The 19,857-nt window shown below is 36.4% G+C and overlaps 3 protein-coding genes across 6 annotated transcripts in view; 2 read left to right on the forward strand and 1 right to left on the reverse strand.

Moving 5' to 3' along the window:
- The window catches only part of palmdb (palmdelphin b), a 36,428-nt gene extending 33,835 nt beyond the window's left edge, over positions 1-2,593 (forward strand). For both annotated transcript variants that reach the window (XM_017473762.3, XM_047156726.2), the window contains one exon: positions 1-2,593. In XM_017473762.3, coding sequence (XP_017329251.2) covers positions 1-81 — 81 coding nt within the window. In that variant the 3' untranslated portion in view covers positions 82-2,593.
- On the reverse strand, positions 1,729-12,291 carry frrs1b (ferric-chelate reductase 1b). 3 transcript variants are annotated; one of them, XM_017473802.3, is made up of 16 exons: positions 12,202-12,291; positions 11,033-11,231; positions 10,430-10,584; positions 10,189-10,283; positions 9,979-10,111; positions 8,838-9,020; positions 8,654-8,752; positions 7,064-7,214; positions 6,832-6,945; positions 6,637-6,752; positions 6,470-6,556; positions 5,553-5,650; positions 4,928-4,986; positions 4,342-4,485; positions 3,847-3,941; positions 1,729-2,628 (listed from the first exon to the last, which is right to left on the reverse strand). In XM_017473802.3, exons 1-16 carry the CDS (start codon positions 12,205-12,207, stop codon positions 2,536-2,538), a joined length of 1,827 nt encoding a protein of 608 aa, XP_017329291.1. In that variant the 5' UTR covers positions 12,208-12,291; the 3' UTR covers positions 1,729-2,535. The 3 variants fall into 3 exon arrangements, with proteins under 3 accessions (XP_017329291.1, XP_017329282.1, XP_053538157.1); XM_017473793.3 differs by lacking the exon at positions 12,202-12,291 and having other exon boundaries at positions 11,033-11,325; XM_053682182.1 differs by lacking the exons at positions 1,729-2,628; positions 3,847-3,941; positions 4,342-4,485; positions 4,928-4,986; positions 12,202-12,291 and adding an exon at positions 4,993-5,339 and having other exon boundaries at positions 11,033-11,329.
- Positions 11,433-19,857, forward strand: part of entpd3 (ectonucleoside triphosphate diphosphohydrolase 3) — a 17,537-nt gene continuing 9,112 nt past the window's right edge. Inside the window, exons 1-3 of the mRNA XM_017473895.3 lie at positions 11,433-11,499; positions 18,532-18,692; positions 19,717-19,839. Of these exons, the coding sequence (XP_017329384.1) occupies positions 18,636-18,692; positions 19,717-19,839 (180 nt within the window). The 5' untranslated portion in view covers positions 11,433-11,499; positions 18,532-18,635. The remainder of the gene's footprint in view (positions 11,500-18,531; positions 18,693-19,716; positions 19,840-19,857) is intronic.

A 19,857-nucleotide genomic window follows, 5' to 3' on the forward strand; every position in this document is an offset into this window, starting at 1 on the left:
TTTCCTGAGGCCTATTCCGGCGGTCGCCGTAAAAGTGCCATGGCCCTGCGGTGGGAGGCAGGGGAGTTTGCAAACCAGTAGAGAGGAACAGGCTAGATATCAATCAGTAATTATCCTTGTTCTTTGTAAGAAACTTCAAGCAGTGCTACAGACTGACACTGATTTCATCATAAGCACATGCCGTTGCTTGTGTGATATTTGCAGCTTTTCATTTATGTTCTCTCATAGGCAGGAGATCTGAGGGCTGTCTAAGATGCCTGAATGTTAGCAGAATCTATTAATTGTTCAGTCTTGTCATAAATGTCCAGAAAGATTTGAATCATATTTTATTGTAATGTCTTAGTACAGAGTTCAGGAAAATGTGTCCTGTATTTTCATACTGTATTTTCTTGTGGGCAAGTAAGTAGATTTATCCCTATACTACACTAAAATACGTGAAACTACAGAGATTACTCGGGCTATTTCCGCCTTCATTCTGCACTGCAACGAATCCAACCTACGAGATTTCATTAGGGCACTGACTTCTGCTACCTTTTTAACTGAAAGTTAGTGTTTGGTCCAATACAGGTACTCCACATATGGATACTGCCTTTTTACGACAAGATCTTTATCTTTTAATATAGTTATTATATAGATTGAAAATGAGGGACAGTCCCTTGGATATTAAACACTGACATTTAAATGCTTTACTGTGTAAATGGAGACTCTTAATGTAATGCTTTCCTATTTGTCTAAAAACATATTTGTATGCTCATGTGACTCTGTTTAGGTCTATAAGTATTATGGCTATAAGTATTGCTTGTATTCATGTATGCCATCATCAAGTACACATATGCATTGCTTTCTATCTGAGAAAAGGATGAAAAAAAAACAACACCACTTGAGTTGTTGAAATTTAAATGAGCATTGAAACAATAAATATATATGAGCATTGAAACAATAAAAATAAACAAGAAAGAAAATATGACTTTTCTCTTACATGGATACCATTTTTATAAGGTAATGAAATAAAAGATCTGACTAATAACCTTAATTATAATGTGAAGTCAGCCTGCCAATTCAGTCACATTAATGAAATAACATGTCTAACCGATAGCTGTCAGAGAAGAGCTTAAGGAATTAGCGGAGCAGTAAACAAGACATTCATCACAGCCAAAGCCATTAGGCAAATGGGTTCCTTTTAATTTGTACATACATTTACACCATCTGTGCATATACAAAATGAATGATGTTATATATGATTTGTATACAAAATTGAAAAGACAGTCACAGTGCAAAAATGTTTAATTTCCACTTTATCTTTCATATAAACTTAAGGCAGGTACTCTCAACCTTTTTCTGGCTTCTATACATGATTACAGTTTGTTCATCCAGTGGATTTTCGATTCTATGTTCTGAATCAGTTTGAATTTTGTCCCTGAAAGTTTGAATTTTTACCCATGCCAGAGAACACAAAGCTGCAGTAGGCTACAGACTGAAGTACCATGCATGTGCTGTTTAGATTTTGGGCATAACCTGCAAAAAATAGCATGAATATTGGATTTTGTAGTGTTTCTACCAAGAAACCATGACCATGCAACATGATAATATGCTTCTTCTTTTTTTTTTTTTTTTAAATAGCTGCTCTGCACACTGCCTGTGCAAAAGGCTACTTTAAATAAATACCATGTTGGACAAGACAATTAATAGGAACTAAAAAATGAATGAAGGCTAATGAAAATTTAATAATAATCTGATAGCTTCCATTGTTTTTATTAAATATTCCATAGATCATTTTATATGCATACAACTTCATTACAATCTTCTCTGACCCCAAATACATATCAAAATTGAGAACCTGTGACTTAAGATATATATTATGCACGAGTTATAAGTAACACAGTTTTCATTTCTGATATATCACAGTAATATTGAACATTACATGCTTTGATTTGATGCACTCATATGTCAAATCAGAATTATAATCTGTTTTTTTTTCTGCCATTTACTTTAAACAAACAAATGATTTGTCTTAAAGTACAATAAGAAACATAGTACATAGTAAAATGTAGTCTAGTCCAAATGTAATGGTTGTCAAATACCACAAAAACCTATTTAAAACGTGAGATTTCATAAAATCATAATAAGAAGGGCAAGTGCTGAACTTCTCTCTGTGTTCATTCAGCAAACTCATCTACACACTTCTACTTTAATGTGCTGCATACAGATCCATCAGAAATCATTCATGCAAAATCATTGACATTTTGAATACAAAGATTCAAGCACAAAAACTAAACAAATAATGTGACATTCTGTATCTTTGGCTCATGGCAATATCAGTTCAAACTCCTGTGTCATTTCTTTGGCACATAAACATCCAGTTTTTCTGGAAAATGGACTTCTTAAAACTATCTGCTGGAATGTTGCTTTAAAAGGGTTGATCAAGTTATCCAGTGTGCATCATAGTAAGAACAACCTTCAATAAGGCATCTTTAGCTTCTCAAACAGTAGCCGAGTACAAAAGCAGCCATTAGTAAGGCTTGTTATCCTTCAACATCATACCTCACTGATGGTGGCCAGAAGAAGAGCCAGAAATACAAGGTTTCCACACAGGTAGACTGCCAAAACAACTGTTTTGAAAGAAGACCCCTAAAAAAAAATGTCTGGTTAATTGTGGTGAAGAAAAATTCTTGACAAAACTATGTGTACCCAAGACGGCAAACTAGGCAAACTAGAAGGCAATGCAGAAGAAAGCCTTTCTTTCATCTAGAAAAATCAGACAATTATGAAATGCTGTGCAACTTTATTCCGGTCACACATTTTTCTTTTCACTGTCCATTTAAAATTCACACAAATACAAATAATTTAATAATTTATGAACAACAATTTATAAGAACAATAATTTATTAGCAAGACCCAGCTCTATGCATGGACATAAGTTTGGCTTTGATTACACGTAACAAACATATAATTTAAGTTGCCTACGGAGTGTCCCGTTTACAATGCATTTAAACAGTTCATTTGGGATCTGCAATCATTGCAGATCATTCTGACTGGTGAAAATGTTTCATTTGGTGACAAACAAAATGTGTCAATAACTGTAAACACAGTACTGTGCAAAAGTTAGGCACATGCAAAGAAATGCTGTAGATGCCTTCAAAAAAAATATATGTATATATTTTTAAATACTGTAAAGAGCAGTAAACTGTTATAAATGAGACAAAGTCAATATCTGGTGTGACAAAAAATTCAAATAAAACTAGTAGTCTCCGTTACAATTAGTGCAGTTTTATAAGTGTTATTTATCATCTTGTAGAAACAGTCACAGTTCTTCTGGAGACTTTGACTGTCGCACTTGCGTCTTACTTTTGCAGCAAATCCCAGCAGCTGTCATCGTGTTTATTGTCTGAAAAGTGTCTCTTACATAATGTGCTGCTTTCTTTACTGACATACAAACATTTTTCTGTAACATTTAATTTTGTGCTAAAAACCAGTGTTTGGGAATCTAAAATATTTTTTGTACTGACTCGATAATGTAGAAGTCATAAAATAAAAAATCTATAACAAAGTTTGTACTAAAAATATAGGATGCCTAAAACTTTTGCACAGTACTGTATATACACACTTTTTATTTTCTATTTTGTTAAAATAAATGTCTTTCAATTAAAGGTTAGATTCTGCTCATATTCTCTAATTAACCACAAAGTAATTTTTCATAACTTTATTATTTTTTTGATAATGCTAATAATTGCTAATAATAATAATAATAATAATAATAATAATAAGTGCTAATAATAATGATGCTAATAATTCTGGAGATGACTACATTTATCCATTAAAAAACAAAGTGTGTGTTCATCATCTAACCTTGCTCTCATTCTCGGACTGTACAAACAGAATCCCCTCTTTGTCTTCTGTTTGGAGGTTTTCTGTGTAGACTTGAAAGTTTCTGAAAAAATGTCCTAAAATAAAAAATAAGAACATTATGTGAGATTTAAAAAGTGTAAGATTAAAAAAAAAAAAAAAAAAAAAAAAGAGCCCGCACTTTACTTTGATAAGACTAACATTTTGTTACATCCTGTACAATAATTTGCATATAATTTGCCAACATAAAACATAAAACAGCTCTAGCATTAGTCATTAGTATTCAGAGCAACACAGCAATTTCTAACAACATACCCAAAAAGCCTTTTATAATTTAATGCAATCTGACAGTTCAATTGATTTTCTTCCCATAAGCATAATAGCTTTAATCACCTCCATGGCCCAAATTATTGCTCTGTATGGCAAGTAAGGTCATTCAAGAGGAAGCAGAGTGCTAAAGCACAGACAGAACATTTTGGATTTTAAAAGTACACTGACCTATGGGATAAATACCCCTCCTGTGCATCTCTAGTGCCAAGTCTGCCAACACAAACCAGACCACACAGCCAGCCAGGAGTCCTGTGGTCCAGGAGGCAGGGAGCAGCAGAGCCTGCTGATGGATGCCCAGGAAGATGGCCACAACTAAAACCAAGAGGAAAAACCCATGTTAATATGAATGATTATTACCTGTATGTATTTTATATAGTGGTACAGTTCATTTGAATGGGGGTATTTTTGGAAATGAGCACAACTTATACAAAGGTATACTTACCTTTCTTTACTTAAAACTCATTCAGTCATATTGCAATCAAAACCCACACAATTTGGTTAAAAAAACAACAAAAAAAACGACAGTAAATATATAGAAGTGCCATTTGTGTCTATTAGACCTGATGGAATGTAACAGGTTATGCTTCCACTGGGATTTAAAGAACTAAATAGTGAGAGAGAGAGAGATAAATTCAAAGTAATTTATGTAAATAGTTTGTCTTCAGCTACATAATTACTACTTATCACTTAATTTACCTGATATTCATTTTTTTCTGTTTTAAATCTACAATATAGCAGCAGAGATGATGCTTACCAGCTAGCACCTGGGCTATAGTGCCTGTGCCCAAATGAACCCAGTTAAAAATATATCTCCTGAAAAGAGAAAAACAAATATAAAGCAAACAGTAAATGAAGAATACACAATAACAGTGCATTCTGAATATGTCTTTATATCTAAAATGTACACAGAGTTGACCGTTTGGGGTATATCTCCCTTGCTATACAATCATTGATCAGTTTCCCACAGGTGTTCGGTTAGGTTGGGATCTGGTGACTATAAAGGCATAGCATATGATTTCATACTCATCAACTCATTCAGTAAGCCCTCTTGCCCTATGGATGTGGAAGAGAGCACTCCCATCAGGTGATCAGTCAAAATAATTTGTATTGATCTGCAGTGACAGTAAAATGTCACCCATGTCACCGTTTTTTTCCCGGTCACCTGTCTGAACAAAATAAACTATAGGTGTACTTGATGAAATAGCCAGTGGTTGTAGCTACATAATAAACTGGCAACCGATTATATATGCACATATATTCAGATTCCCAGAATTTGGTATCTGACTTTGGATTCAAAAATCATATGAAGGTTACTCTAAAGAACACATTAACTGGCCTTTCCAAAAGACAGGATTTAGTAAGAGATAACCCTGTTTTACCTGGAGGAGTCTGGAGCAGGTCTAAACAGAGCCATGATGGGTTGGATAACAGCCAGAGTCATGACAGTACAGCCAAAGTAAGGGTGTGAGCCTGCACGCTTAGGAAAACACATACAAAGTGTTACCTTGGAGGATATGATTATGGCTAACCTTTTTACTCCCACGCCTCTGTGTCCACACAGTGGAGCTGGCACAGCTTTTAATGAATCACACACTAGACACACACGTGCGTAGTGTTGCCAGGTGATTTGGAAAAGGATAGACAGCCTGCGCATTTATCATTAAAATGGTGAAATAATGACCTCTATTGGTGGCACTGTCGCCATGGCAGGTAATGAAATGTAAACCCCAATTTTCAGATGTTCATCATGCACACACATACTCTCACCTATAATCAATTTATAGTGGCCAACCTGCCTACAAGAATGTTTATGGAAGGTGGGAAGAAACTGGAGAACCCAGAGGGAACCTGGGTTCCTGGGGAGACCATGCAAAACTCACAAACAGTAACTCAAGCTCAAGATCGAACCCTGGAACTGTGAGCCATCAATACTACATTTTTTTTTAATGTTCTATGTTCATTACTTTAAAAATATTATATATCTGAATGTATCTAAAATCATTGAGGAAAATTCCACTATGTGGTAATAATAATAATAATAATAATAATAATAATAATAATAAATAGTCTTACTGTACCAACTTTTTCAATGTATTCCCCCTAAATGTATTCCGTATGGATAGACATGTGAGAGTGTGACACATTCAGACATAATAAGCAGTCATATGGTCCTACATTTGGTGGCGGGGGCTGAGAGAAAACGTGACACACAAATGAGTATTAGTCACACCGACTGTGTGTGTGTGTGTGTGTGTGTGTGTGTGTGTGTGTGTGTGTGTGTGTGTGTGTGTATTACCTTGCTCCAGCCGCTCCTGTATACAAAAGGCAATATGAAGCCAATGAATGTCAGAAGGACTGTGAGCAACATGAGACCTCTGTGAAGCTGTAGACACAAGATGTCTTATTGTCAATACCTGTTATGAATAACAATAATGATCATGTCTTCATTTCATATTTTCCTACCTGAAACCAGACTCTCTGTCCACAAACAGTTGTTTCAGGCCAGTCAGGTTTGAAGTATCTGGCTATAATTACTCCAGTGCTGACAGTCATCATCCAGCCAATGAGCATGAACGCAGCTATAAACATAGAAACATGATCAGATCGAATAATTTTGTAGTACTGGTGGTTTGTACCAAACACTCTATTCACTCTCACCATGGAATTTGATGAGTAAGGGAGCACGAGAGCCAATCAGATCCTTTGGTGGCCCAGTAATAACTACTTGCTTTGCTGAAATAAGGGGCTGTCGGTCATGTCTATGGATTCTCCCTACAGTGAACAGATGAAAGGAGAATCATTAAACAAACACAATGAAATATTACCCGTGTACAACACGCTGTTTTGAGAGTACGGTTGTCAAGTAAGGAAAATAACAATTGAAGTTTACCATTCTCTGCCCGACCATGAGCCATGAAGAGGTAGTACATCTGATCCAGGTTAAATCTATCTTGATTAGAGGTGGGGATGTGTATGTTTCTGTAAAAGCTGCACTGAATGACCCCATCAGCCAGCCGCCATGCAGTCTCTCTCAAAACATTCTAGAGCAGCAAGAGGGCAAAGACCAGAGAGAAGACCTTCTGATAACATATCAGGAATATTACTTAAAGACAATCGTTTTAAAGGCTGATTCGAAGATTGAAACGTAACAGAATGCTGAGCATTGTCATTTTTAAAGGAATATTTCAGGGGTGAAATATAGAAAATATTTCTTCTTTTTCCAAATGACTCAGTTTTTCTTCTCTACATATAAACTGGAGCTACTATTCTATTTTCTACTTATCTATTTTAGATAAGTAAGGAAATGTATGAGCATAGATACAAACATACAAACATTTAGGATTAGGGATGGGCGATATGACAGTATGTTATTAATTTCACTATACATGAATGTCATGATACACTTTTGTGAGTATTATCAAGATTGTCAGGCTTTTCTAATGCCATTGTTGTTTACTGTAAGTAACAGGACTAGAGCTGCAACAACTAATCGATAAAATCGATAATAATCGATTATGAAAATCATTGTCAACGAATTTCATTATCGATGAGTTGGTCTGAGTGCGGCACAGGGTGCGTTTACTCATTATGTTACTTCTGTTCCGAAAACACTTTGGAGAGTAAAATATTAAAGTTGTGTCCCAAATTACGCACTATACATTTACACTATGCACTATGTACTCTACTGTCTAGTGTATGAATTTTAGAAAGGTAATATCTCAAATAGAACACTAGCAGGTTTTTTTACTGACTGGAAGTATAAGCTGCTTCCTAGTTGACGGCGCATGACGTCATACACCTGTAATGTGATGCCACTAGCTTTAGCAGACACCCAGTCACCGACAATGAATTCCTTCAGTTTACTGTTTATGTCAACATGACCTTTTATAAAAGAGTAATGCATAAATACTATTATAGAATATAAACTTGTATATTGCTTTATATTATATACAAGTACTTGTGCATTTTTTATGGATGCACAAAAAGCACTGAATTAAACTAGTCATAAATGAATAATATATATTCTAGTGTGTATCTGTGTGTATTGGGTTATTTTCAGTCAGATATAGTTGGACAAACAGTTGTGCAAAGTTTTAGTCTGAAGTTTTTCTTAAACTGTTTTGTTGCTGCTTTAATAATCAAATCTTAGCAAATGAAAAATATTCTTAGATACTAAATATTCGTGCATCACAAAAACATTATCAAGCAATCACAACATGTTTGCCATATCACCTACTATAAAATTGTCACATATTCACTTTAAACTGCATCGAAATAGACTTACCTATGTCTCTGCCACTGTATAATATAAATACTATGTGTTGGACACAAGTACATGATTTTGGAATACAGTGTGCATACTTTTATTTGTCTTCACTACTTGCGTAAATTTTTGCTCTGTCAATCATTCCTTTAATCATGTATGCTCTATATGTGCCAGTGCCAAGCTGAAATTGAGTTGAGGCAGATAGATGAGTACCTCTGAAGCAGTCACTGGATGTGTCCTTCCCTCAACATAAGCAGCAGTGATGTTGATGCTGTGTGTGTCACTGACGCACAAGTAGACATCATCATTCCCCTAAAAACAGGCATATGTACATTTACAGAACACATTTTCTCAACATCTAATCAATTGTGCTATACACAAGAACATGTTACACTACCATCCATTTATCTGTTGACAAGGCAAAGGAGATGTAACCCGCAGCCGGTCCACTGAGCTCAAACTGTACACCCTGCCCGACTTTTCTGAAGGACAGGAAGTAACAGAGTGTATCGTTCTCAGGATTGCAGCCTTCTGGGTCTCTCAGGCAAGTCTTGGTACTTCCACAGTGTTCTGAAGTGAACTGTGAGGGAGACAGGTGAAAAGCAAAGAAATATTTATTCGCCAGAGACAGGTACCTTGACCACATTTTTCATTATTAACAGGATTAGATTATGACTTACAGTCAAGTTTACAATTGCTGTTGTTTAATGGAAAAGAGGAACTCTATTTTACTATTATTATTAACAAAGGCAGAAAACATATTACCATGCCCTGCTCAGAGGATATGAAATAGTGGGCAAAGTGTGAGCATAACAATTAATATAGAACACATTTATCACACTCAGAAAAGCAGGTGAAGACTTTTAAACTGATTTTGCTTTTTCTTCAGCATTATAACGTAAACATGCACATTTTTGACCATTGACATCGGTAAAACCCAAGATATTAAATGGCATGTTGTGATAAATTAAATGTGTCTTCGTTTTTTTTCTGTGGGCTCAATTCATAAAGAATGCCATCTACTCAAAATATGCTCAACTTCCTTACAGGAATATAGTTAAAGAATCCAGTTAAAATGTGCTGAATAAACACAAGCATGCCATCTTGGGGGAAAAAACCATGCATGATACTGTGAGGCTCAGGCTGGGCCACTTGGGCAAAGCTACAAGAGAGAGAACACACATCACACTGTTAATCATATGCCACACAAGGTGTGTTCGGTGTAGGGTTTCACACGTTATATGCCATCCTGGGAAGTGAACACATTGGCTCAAGGCAGCTTAAGTGGAAAAGATTTGCAGTTCCCAAACACATCATTTGTTTGGATATGTTTGTGTATAACCCCAAACCCTAATAACTTTAATTTCAGCATTGTTAGCAAACTGATGCATGCTCAAACAGAACAGATCGGGACAGAACAGACAATCATAGATATGCATTTATTAAAAATGAGTGCATATTTATTTAAATATGGTTTTCACAACCCTATAAACATTATTACAGGGATCGTGATAAGCTCATGATGTAGCAGGACTCACCGGGCGGGGCAGAGACGTGGGAGCTGTGGTTGTCTGAGGAGATAATGGTGTTGAAGGAGATGCACCATTTAGAGACAATACAGGACCTGGAATCTTCACCCAGAACAACTCAAATTTCCGAACCACAGTTACTCTGAAATGCACACAACATATTCATCAATTCCTCGCTCAGTAAACTGGTTGGATACACACTGTAATGTGGACACTCACAGAAACTGCACACCAGGCGGGGGATTCTGTGGTGCCATCCAGATCACTTGAACTTCTGTCTTATGGTAATCACTGGTGTGACTCACAGCAGATCCCTTAGAAAATAGTTCAACATTATAATTTATTTTTTAACCATGTCATACATACTTCAGTGTAGCATAACATAAACAACAGACCAGTTTCTTATTTCCTTATCATCAGTATCGTCTCAAGGCCATTGCAACATTCTTGAGTTGCTAACCTCTCTGTGGTGACATAAAAGAAGCTGTGAGATGGAGGAGTCAAGGAGAGTAAAAGTTCCAACAGATCCACCGTCGAGATTTGCAGCATCTCGGGCTTGTATAAGAAAGCCTTCAAAGTACGCATTGTTCTCTGAAGACACTGCTGATACAGTCACTGTGAATAGGAAAGGGAATCTCTATGTTATAAAGAATTTAACTGCATTGACATGCATTTAAATGCGGTACAGAGTTCTTAACAATGGTAAACATGTTCTCAAGCCACCGTGAGAAATGACATGCTAATAAATGTGATTAATATTAGAAAATCATGTGTGATTAATAATTTTAGAAAAAGATTTTCATTCTGATATTATTACTACTAAACCTAAATTCTAACCCGAAACATAAGATCCAAGGCAGCAAAAATATTAGCGGGGGGGGGGGGGGGGGGGGGGGGGTTTGTGGGTATGAAATGAAGCATAAGCGTAGAATTCTGTAGAGGTTCACGTAGAAGCTTCATATAGGTTTCCAATAGGTTTCACATAACACCGGAAGTGCTCTACTTGACTGGAATCAAGGCCAAGTCCGAACGATATAGCAGCCGTAACATAATATCTACGTACCTTTAATTTGATCACCAGGACTGAATATAGACTTATCCACAGTGACGGTGTATGGTGGAGATGTAGGGCTGGGGCCATGATGATGATGGTCAGGCATCATGTCCTGACAAGCTTCTTTTACCTTTCCATTTCTGTAGTTATCGACAGACTTTATGCACACAACAAACAGGAACAACAGCACCTTCATCTTCACGGAGATCTGGAGCATTCAAACAAATAAACAAGTGAAAAAGAAGATCAGAGAGAAACTTGTGCTTTTGTTAGCTGTGACTACCATGAACAATCATGCATATCTGTGTGTGTGGAAGCTGTTGAAACGGATAAAAAAGAACAACTCTTACGTCATGTGACCACTTACGACATGTAGATGTAGGGCACAGCTTTTGCTGCTGAATAAGCAGCTCATGAAAAACAAGCTGCGTGTAAAGATAAGAGTCTACATGCAGCAGGCTGTCACGCCAGAGGGGGTTAAGTATTGAATTTCACAAATTTCAGAAGTCAATTTCACCATTAAATACATAAAGTTTCCAAGAAAATATATTAAGTATGTTGAAATATGTATAGTCTTTTAATAAAACATGTGTATGTGTCTGATGAAACAGCAACTTGCTACCTCTATATTTATCATTGAAGAAAAGTAGACTACAGTATACTATATTTTACAGTTAAATATAACAAACATAAAAAGAGACATGCCCATCACTCATGCTCAATTAATTTTGTTTTTGACATTGATATTTATCACTAAAGAAAATTCTAGTTATATACACAGTTATTTTGCGTATAAATATAACACACTGTTGTGGCTGCAGTGTGTGTGTGTGTGAGAGAGAGAGAGAGAGAGAGAGAGAGAGAGAGAGAGAGAGAGAGAGAGTGTGTGTGTGTGTGTGTGTGTGTGTGTGTGTGTGTGTGTGCACTTTGCGCTAGTGTTGATCCGCTTTAAGGTAATGCTTTACAGATTATTGTTAGTAATGTAAACTGCAAATCAAATAACACGAGGACCCCAATTATTCACTTTCATTCAGTCACATCCTCCGGGCTATTTAGTATTTACACGAAAGGAAAAATGAAAGACACGAAGGAGCTCAAACGTTTGCTTAAACGTGTAAACAGACTAAGAAAAGTGCGATATTTATCAGCAGCTGAAGGTGAAGAGTAAAAGGACATACCTCCATTATTCCACAATGGTGAATGGAGTGACGTAAACTGAGCCGTTTCCCCTGAGTTGTAGAGTTGTAAGAAGGAGCGCTCGGATTGGCTCAGAGAAGCACGATGGGGCGGAGCACAACAAGGAAGTACATGAGTCTGATCTACAAATCATTACTACAGTTGCCGCTTTTTAGAAAATATGAGATGCTGATCTGAAGCTCCGACTGTTATTATTCGAACACACCCTGATAAACCCGTCAGACCTGTGCTCAACGTGGAGTGGCTTTACTGGGGTGATATGTATATTAATGTAGTACAATGTGGCAAAAGCATCAGGGAAAACAACATTAACACTAATAACAAACGCTGTAGACATATTTATATGTCTATGACGAAAAAGCGGGGTCCAAGCACCCTTCGCACATAGCACTCCCAGTAGCCAGTCCTTGCCATAGCCGCCCAAGGCTCACTGAAGCGCTAAACAAACTCAATCCGATCGAGCATCTGAAAGGCGTGCTGGACAAACAAGTCCGATCTATGGAGGCCTCACCTCGCACCTTGCAATATTTAATGTAAAAGATCTGCTGCTAACGTCTTGGTACAACAGCACACCTTCAGAGCACAGACAACACTATTAACTGCCTCACCGTGCAACTAATAATAATAATAATAATAATAATAATAATAATGCCAGCTAGTCAGTGGCGGAACTAGAGTCTTATACATGGGGTGGCCACACACACACACACACACACACACACACACTGTTGGGTTTCCATGTTTTATGGGGAATTTCCATAATGATATTTATACTGTACAAACTGTATTTTCTATCACCTAAACCTATCCATCACCTACAGATCACAAAAATGCATTTTTACATTTAACTAAACATCTGTATACTGGAACTTACACACTGCACGGTATATGTGTGTATTACTAGCACAGATGTAAGCGTAAGGATTGTTACTGTTATGCTAAATTGCAAAGTGATTTGAGAAATTCTCTAATCTGATGAACAGGTAGTGTAAAGGTAGCACGGGGATATGTTTGGTTATATTTGGTAATAAAGATAGTACCGTGTATACTGTCAGTGAGACGCAGATCTAATAGGCACAGTGTGGTGGTGAATCAGTGGAGACACAGAGATGAAGCTGTGGGAGCACAGATATATTTTTGCAAAGCTTGACAGTCTTCCGTCTTAATGTTAGGCCATAGTGGAGACTTTTCAATATAGGCATTTGTGACTCTTACGTTATCTCCAAAATGATCTCGAAGTAGTCGTTGTGCTTCCTTATAGCCTCTGCTAGGATTCATGTGCATCCAGCTGCGGACTAGATCCCTGGCCTGTCCAGATGTGAATTTGTTCTACTCTCAATGCTGTACTCAAAGGATTGAATGAATGGAATAAAACTCAAAGGATCTCCATTATAAAAAGTGATTTCTCTTGTTGGCAGGAGAGCCAAGCTTTGTTGTCTAAGCTTGGTCAGGTCAGTCTGTTATTTCATTATGTCGAGAAGAATATTTTCACATGTTGGATGATCATTCATTTGTTGATTTGTGGATGCACCATCAACCTGCACGTGAATTGTTTCTGCTACTGTGTTCAGCTGTTACAAGTATTGTTTACTTTGCATGGTGTTTTGAAGAAGAGTTTTTGGAATAACATTTATAGGTGCATGATCTACTGCAGATTGCTGATGCTCAGTAGTAATGGATACCTGAAAAGGCCTTTGCTGCTCTTCAAGGTACATATTCATTTCATCAACTGGATTTCCTTGAGGGAATTTTTCAAAACTTTCCAAAACATTAATTTCAGCCTCTGAGGCATCCAAGTCAGTTTAAATTTCCAGTTTTTCTTTCATGACTTTTATTTTAGCTTCATTTAATCCTAAAGCATGTTTCTTTGTTAGGGCAGCTGTACGTGCCATCAAAACTACTTTTCTGGCCTCAGTTTTCATGAAGATGCAGTAGAGGACACAGAAGAGCTTGATGTTCAACTTGAATGACTAGTGTGACTTGAGCCTTGAGGGGTATTTGATCAAGATTTAGTCTTGGAGACTATTGATATACTATTGTCTGGTGCAACAGTACTTTCAAGTTGTGTTGTAATGTCCTTTGCCCTTTCAATTGCGTTCTGAGCTGCTTGATCTTTCAGACACATTTCAGTAAGTAATGAGACAAATATTCTGCTCTAATGCAAAAGAAATTTAAGATGGCTCTAACAATCATCATCATCATCATAATCAGAATTTTTTTTAAAAAAAGAATTACAAGTATTACAAAAATAAGGACAACAGTAATAACAGTAGTGATTGGCGGTGAGGTTGGCAATTATGAGGATGGAGATTTAATTAGAGTGGGGAGGTGTCTATCAATCACTGCTCACTGCGTTACATATTTTGTGGTGAGTGATGCTGAGAGATTTTTCTTTTTCAGAGTCATATTGCTGAAGGTCGAGATTAATGCTTAAAAATTGGGTGTGAAATTTCTGTCTTCACCTTCCCTGTCATGTTTTGAGCCCATTGTTTCTCTTCTCTTGGCAGCCAGCTGTTCTTCTGCCTTTTTTTTAATGATGAGACTGTGAACCTTGAGCCTGTACTTGGTCTGATCTGTCTCTACTATACTTTTGTATCTCAAGCAGTGAGGAGTTACTCAGTCAAGTCATATTCTCTGTTTAGGGGCCAATAACATCAAGCTAAAATCCTGTTAGTGTCTAAAGTATGTAATAACGTGAGACTATTTACAACATTGAAAAAACTATATAACAAAGTACAATGCAATTAGAGGCAACATACAGACCAGCTGTTACAATAAAGTTTACTCATTGATGTAAAATTCCTACTGATTACAGCCTTCAAGGTGAAGTTATACACAACTCATCTCAGCATTTCCTGTGCACACTTTGATAACAGGATTCCTGCTTCCGATATATTCACTTTAATTGTGTGCTTTATATGAATGATAGTCATGATTACAACCTTAATGTCACCATCTCCGCAGTGCAATGTGATAAAGGGTTGTTCCAAGAATTCACATAGGTTAACAAATTGATTGATTTATGTTCCTTTAATAACCAGTCTATTTACTTACACAAAATGAACAGGAAAAAATTAAGTTTATGCACAGACAGATATAAAACATTTTAGATTTGATAATACTTGATTATTCAGAGATATTCTGTTTGAGGTTCTTCGGAGATTATTCCGAGATATTCTGTTTGTATAGTTTGAGGAGCTTGCTCGGACTCAATACAGGGTAGTTGGTGCAGTATTAATCACAGTTGATTTGAATTTTCCTGCAAGTGCTTATTATCAGTAATTATTGCTGCTCAATATTAAAAACTTCCTTTTATTGAGGAAGTAATTACCCAGTTCTAAGCATTAATTTTGGGAAATTTGATGAACATTAGATGGTATATGTTAAAAGCATGTAGCAAAACTCTGAGATGTTCTCACCATTATGTTTTAATACAGCTCTTATGCTATAATTCAGCAGGAAAAAATGCCTATCAAGTTGCACCGTTAAACATAATGTGTTCAGCCACGTATTGATTATTGTAGCACAGTGTGAAATTCAATTACAGCATGTTAGACCTTCTCCAGTGTGGAAGGGTAATGCATATCTTTTGGACGTCATTGTTTGTGTGTGTGTGTGTGTGTGTGTGTGTGTGTGTGTGTGTGTGTGTGTGTGTGTGTGTGTGTTTAATATTCATTAATTTAACAGCTTCTGTTCAAAATGAACTGAGAAACTTTTCTTTTTAAATTATTATTATTTTATGTTTAATTAAGGTTACCCAATATAGTCCATAAAGGGGTGCTAGTGAGCCACTGAAGCTCACACTTGATTTAGCTTCCAGTTAATTTTGTGAAGTGTATATTAAGTGCATGAGTACAGATTGAGCAATGTCTAATGAGTCACATTGTTAACAAGCCTTGCAGAATACAAATTTCAAGTTGAGAAATGTAAGAACCATAGGTTATTAGAAGCCTTTTATTTAGCACGATCTTATTTCCAAAGATACCAAAAGATAAATTGTTCAACTTCAAAAATTTCATACCAACACCTCTACACATCAACACATCTATTTCATCTACACACACAACACACACACACACACACACACACACACACACACACACACACACACACACACACACACACACACACACACACACACACACACACACACACAATCAAAGTCAGTAAAAGCAGCAGAAGAAAATAAGACACACTTGGGGCTTCTGGACTGAAAAACAACACAAGATCAAAGGTCTTTCTAACAGACAAAATCATATCTGTCTGCATACATCTGTTTCTAAATTGGGTGGCCAAGACAGATGTCTAGCAGTTCCACAATACTGTAGATCTGGCTTTATAATATATAACTGCTAGTTGTATGTGGCTGATGATTGATGCCAGTAAATGTCAGAACAAAGAACAGTGATATTTGGCTAAAACAGTTAAACATTTGAGAACAACTCCCCAATTGTGCATAATTGATGTCAGTCTTCAAGTATGAAAAGGAAAAGCCCTTTGGCTACTCAGTCTAAAATGCTTCCCCCATTTTGACTTCACTCCCTCTTTCCAATGACTCTCCAGAGGTCCTGACAGTCATCCATGAATGAGCTATTTGTATGATATTTGTTTACACAATGCATTATCATTTTCTAATATTACAAGACAGCTTTGGTGCACAATACTTTTAGTGACTTCATAATGTGGCAGTGGAAACCATTTCCTATCATCTTCTTCTATTCAGCACTTAATTGATCAGAGGAAATGTGTTTGGAGTAATCTTGGGGTACAAGACATAACCAACATTACAGATTTAGACAAATAGAAGGAGTATTTTTGGCTGACTGGGCAAATTCATTTATACCCCAGGAGACTTAGGAATCCATTATCTCTTTGACTGCTCTATTAGGTTTAATTTACTCTTTACTGGAGTATTAAGGATGTCAAAATGGACTCCATTTCTGCAATCTATAATAGCAGAGCCTTTAGTGCTAATTATCCACAGAGCATGACAGTGTCCACCTATACATATTTGATTCAGTGCATAGTTTTATATCGTCTAAATCTTAAAAGATAGCCAAACAAATAACCACAAGGAACAAGTGTGATTAGTTTGGTTTTCCTGAGTTAGGGTGTATTATAATAATCAAGTTATTAAATGGCTGTTATAAAATCAAGAATTCAAAGTGAAGACATAGGTTGTGTATTTTTATGAAACTCTACATACTATACGTGATTATTTATAGGCCTGAGGTTCATGTGCACAGTAGTGAAGTTAAAGGCTGCAATCCTTTTCAGAAGCCAGTGAGAGCTAATAGGGCGGCTTCCCACTCACATAACTCTACCAATCTAATAGTGAGTGACTAACTTTCCGGATCCCACTCACTAATGTGGTATCAAATCTCTCTCTCTCATCTAAAAATATGCCTGTTGTACCAGTGTGTGCTGAGGAGAACAGCTTAATCCACTTTCATTGTCTTTCCTCTGGTCAGTCTCCATGCATTCTGGCTCGACTTCAGGTGTTTTAAGATAATGTTAAGAATGATTCGTATTTGATGTGGTGAAGCTTTCTAAACTTGATATATAATTTTTATATATTGATATATTCTTCTTCTTCTTCTTCTTCTTCTTCTTATTATTATTATTATTATTATTATTATTATTATTATTATTATACTATTTCTGTTGTTGTTGTTGTCCTACTAGTAGGAAGAGGAGGAGGAGCTTATGCAATATTGAAGAAAACTGTTTAGCACTGTGACTTTTTACTTTCAAGTTGCTCTGTAAGCGAGTTTTATGATGATTAATTAGTTATTAATTAATTTATCTCTCTATGCCCTTTAAATGTAAAAATCCAAAACCTTCAAGCAAAGCTGCCAAGGTTGAAAGCTGGTGTGTTTAGAACACAGATCTCATTTCCTGTGTTCTGAGCTGCAGGTTACCGCAGACATTACATCTTCCTTCTTACAGTTCCTTAAATTGCCTCTTTAAAAGCTGTCATCTATGGTTTCCGTTACCTTCCAAGCAAAAACCACTCACTGATACAGATGCTACCTACAGCATTGTTGTAGTCTGTTAATGCACTTTTATATAAAAATATAAATAAAATAAAAAAGACATCCTGCTTTTTTCCCCACACAGATAAATGTGACTTGTTACATGTTTTCTGATTTTGCAAAATGGGAAATGTATGCCAAAGACTAAGCCCATAACCAAAAGAACAACTCTTTTAGTTGAACGTATCAAAAAAGTACTAGCTGCAAGGGCCTAGGAGGGATGGACTTTCCTGAGTAGGAGGGGTTTAATAGAAACTGTATTGCTTCTACTTACAGAGAGAAATTCTCGGCCCCTCCTATTCAAGCGCTTTTTTACACATGCTCATACACAGCACCGGATCAGTCTCACAGCCACTTATACATACACTTGCCTGGACAAGATGGTCAAGAGGGAATCACATTCGTCAGATCATCTCACTGGAGGTTCTCACAGAAGGGTAGGAAAATATGTCCATTCATTTCTTTGCATGTTTATTGGGGTGGGTGGAACAAGCAATGACAAAGACTTCATTGGACAAATCATATTTCCAATTACTGACAGTTGCAGGACTGAACTTGCTTTGAATGGTCGCTTCAAGTAACGTCACTGCTTGTGTCATTGCCTAACATTTGCATTGTCTATTTTAATTTTTTTTTTTATCTGTATATTATAAGGCTACTTATAGTTACTTAAGGCTATTTATGTTTTTGTTTGTTTGTTTGTTTGTTTGTTTGTTTGTTTGTTTGTTTGTTTGTTTGTTTCATCTGATACAATTAGTCCTCTAGCATGACTTGCAATTACAAAACCAAAATAATACAATGTCTTAATTTTTAGCAATGATTCTGATAATAGTAAAACACTTAATACCTATGTAACTTTATACCTATACCTAAGACCTGGACTTTCAACCTAAGATATCAGGTTTAATCTCCAGCATCCGAGTTGATTAGATTGTAAATAAAAAATCTGTGTATTTCACTAGAATGCCAAAGTAAAGTGTAGTAGATACAAATGCTGTATAGTGCAAAGTGTAATAGAGTAGTTAAATATATTTATGGTGTCCATTTGCAGTCATTGTTCTTTATTTGAGAGCTACTGAGTGTACTAAACATTAGCGGTACATTTCTAAGATCATGCTGCTAAACCTTTTGGGTTCATTATCTCTGTTGATTATCAGACTGTTGATCTGGACAGTTTGTGCCTGGTTTAGTTATACTTTTTCATCATTGCTAGTTCTTTTTGAAAAACTCTGGAAGCATTGCATTTCTTGACTCGCTGTAACCACTGTATTTGGCACCAAATTTCAAACCCTTTTCAAAAGCACTTCAGTCTTCTTTTCATGCATTTAACTCATTCGTCTCAAGCTTCGAAAACCCAACAGTAACATGAAATAAGCTAGGTGTCATAGTGTTAACTGCTAAATGTGAATACTGCAAGAGTTTACTTAGCTCTATGCCATTTGTCTTTTTCTACATTCACAGATAATGACAACTAAACTGGCAACAGCTATAGCTGCTTTCTTTCTCTTGGCCAGTATAGCCGTCATTATAGCAATAGCTACAGTTCAGGTGAAACAGAGGACTTATCTTTCCCCTGGACTTAAGGTAAGACTATTCATATGT

Source organism: Ictalurus punctatus, chromosome 1 (assembly GCF_001660625.3).
Source record: "Ictalurus punctatus breed USDA103 chromosome 1, Coco_2.0, whole genome shotgun sequence".
Classification (NCBI taxonomy): domain Eukaryota; kingdom Metazoa; phylum Chordata; class Actinopteri; order Siluriformes; family Ictaluridae; genus Ictalurus; species Ictalurus punctatus.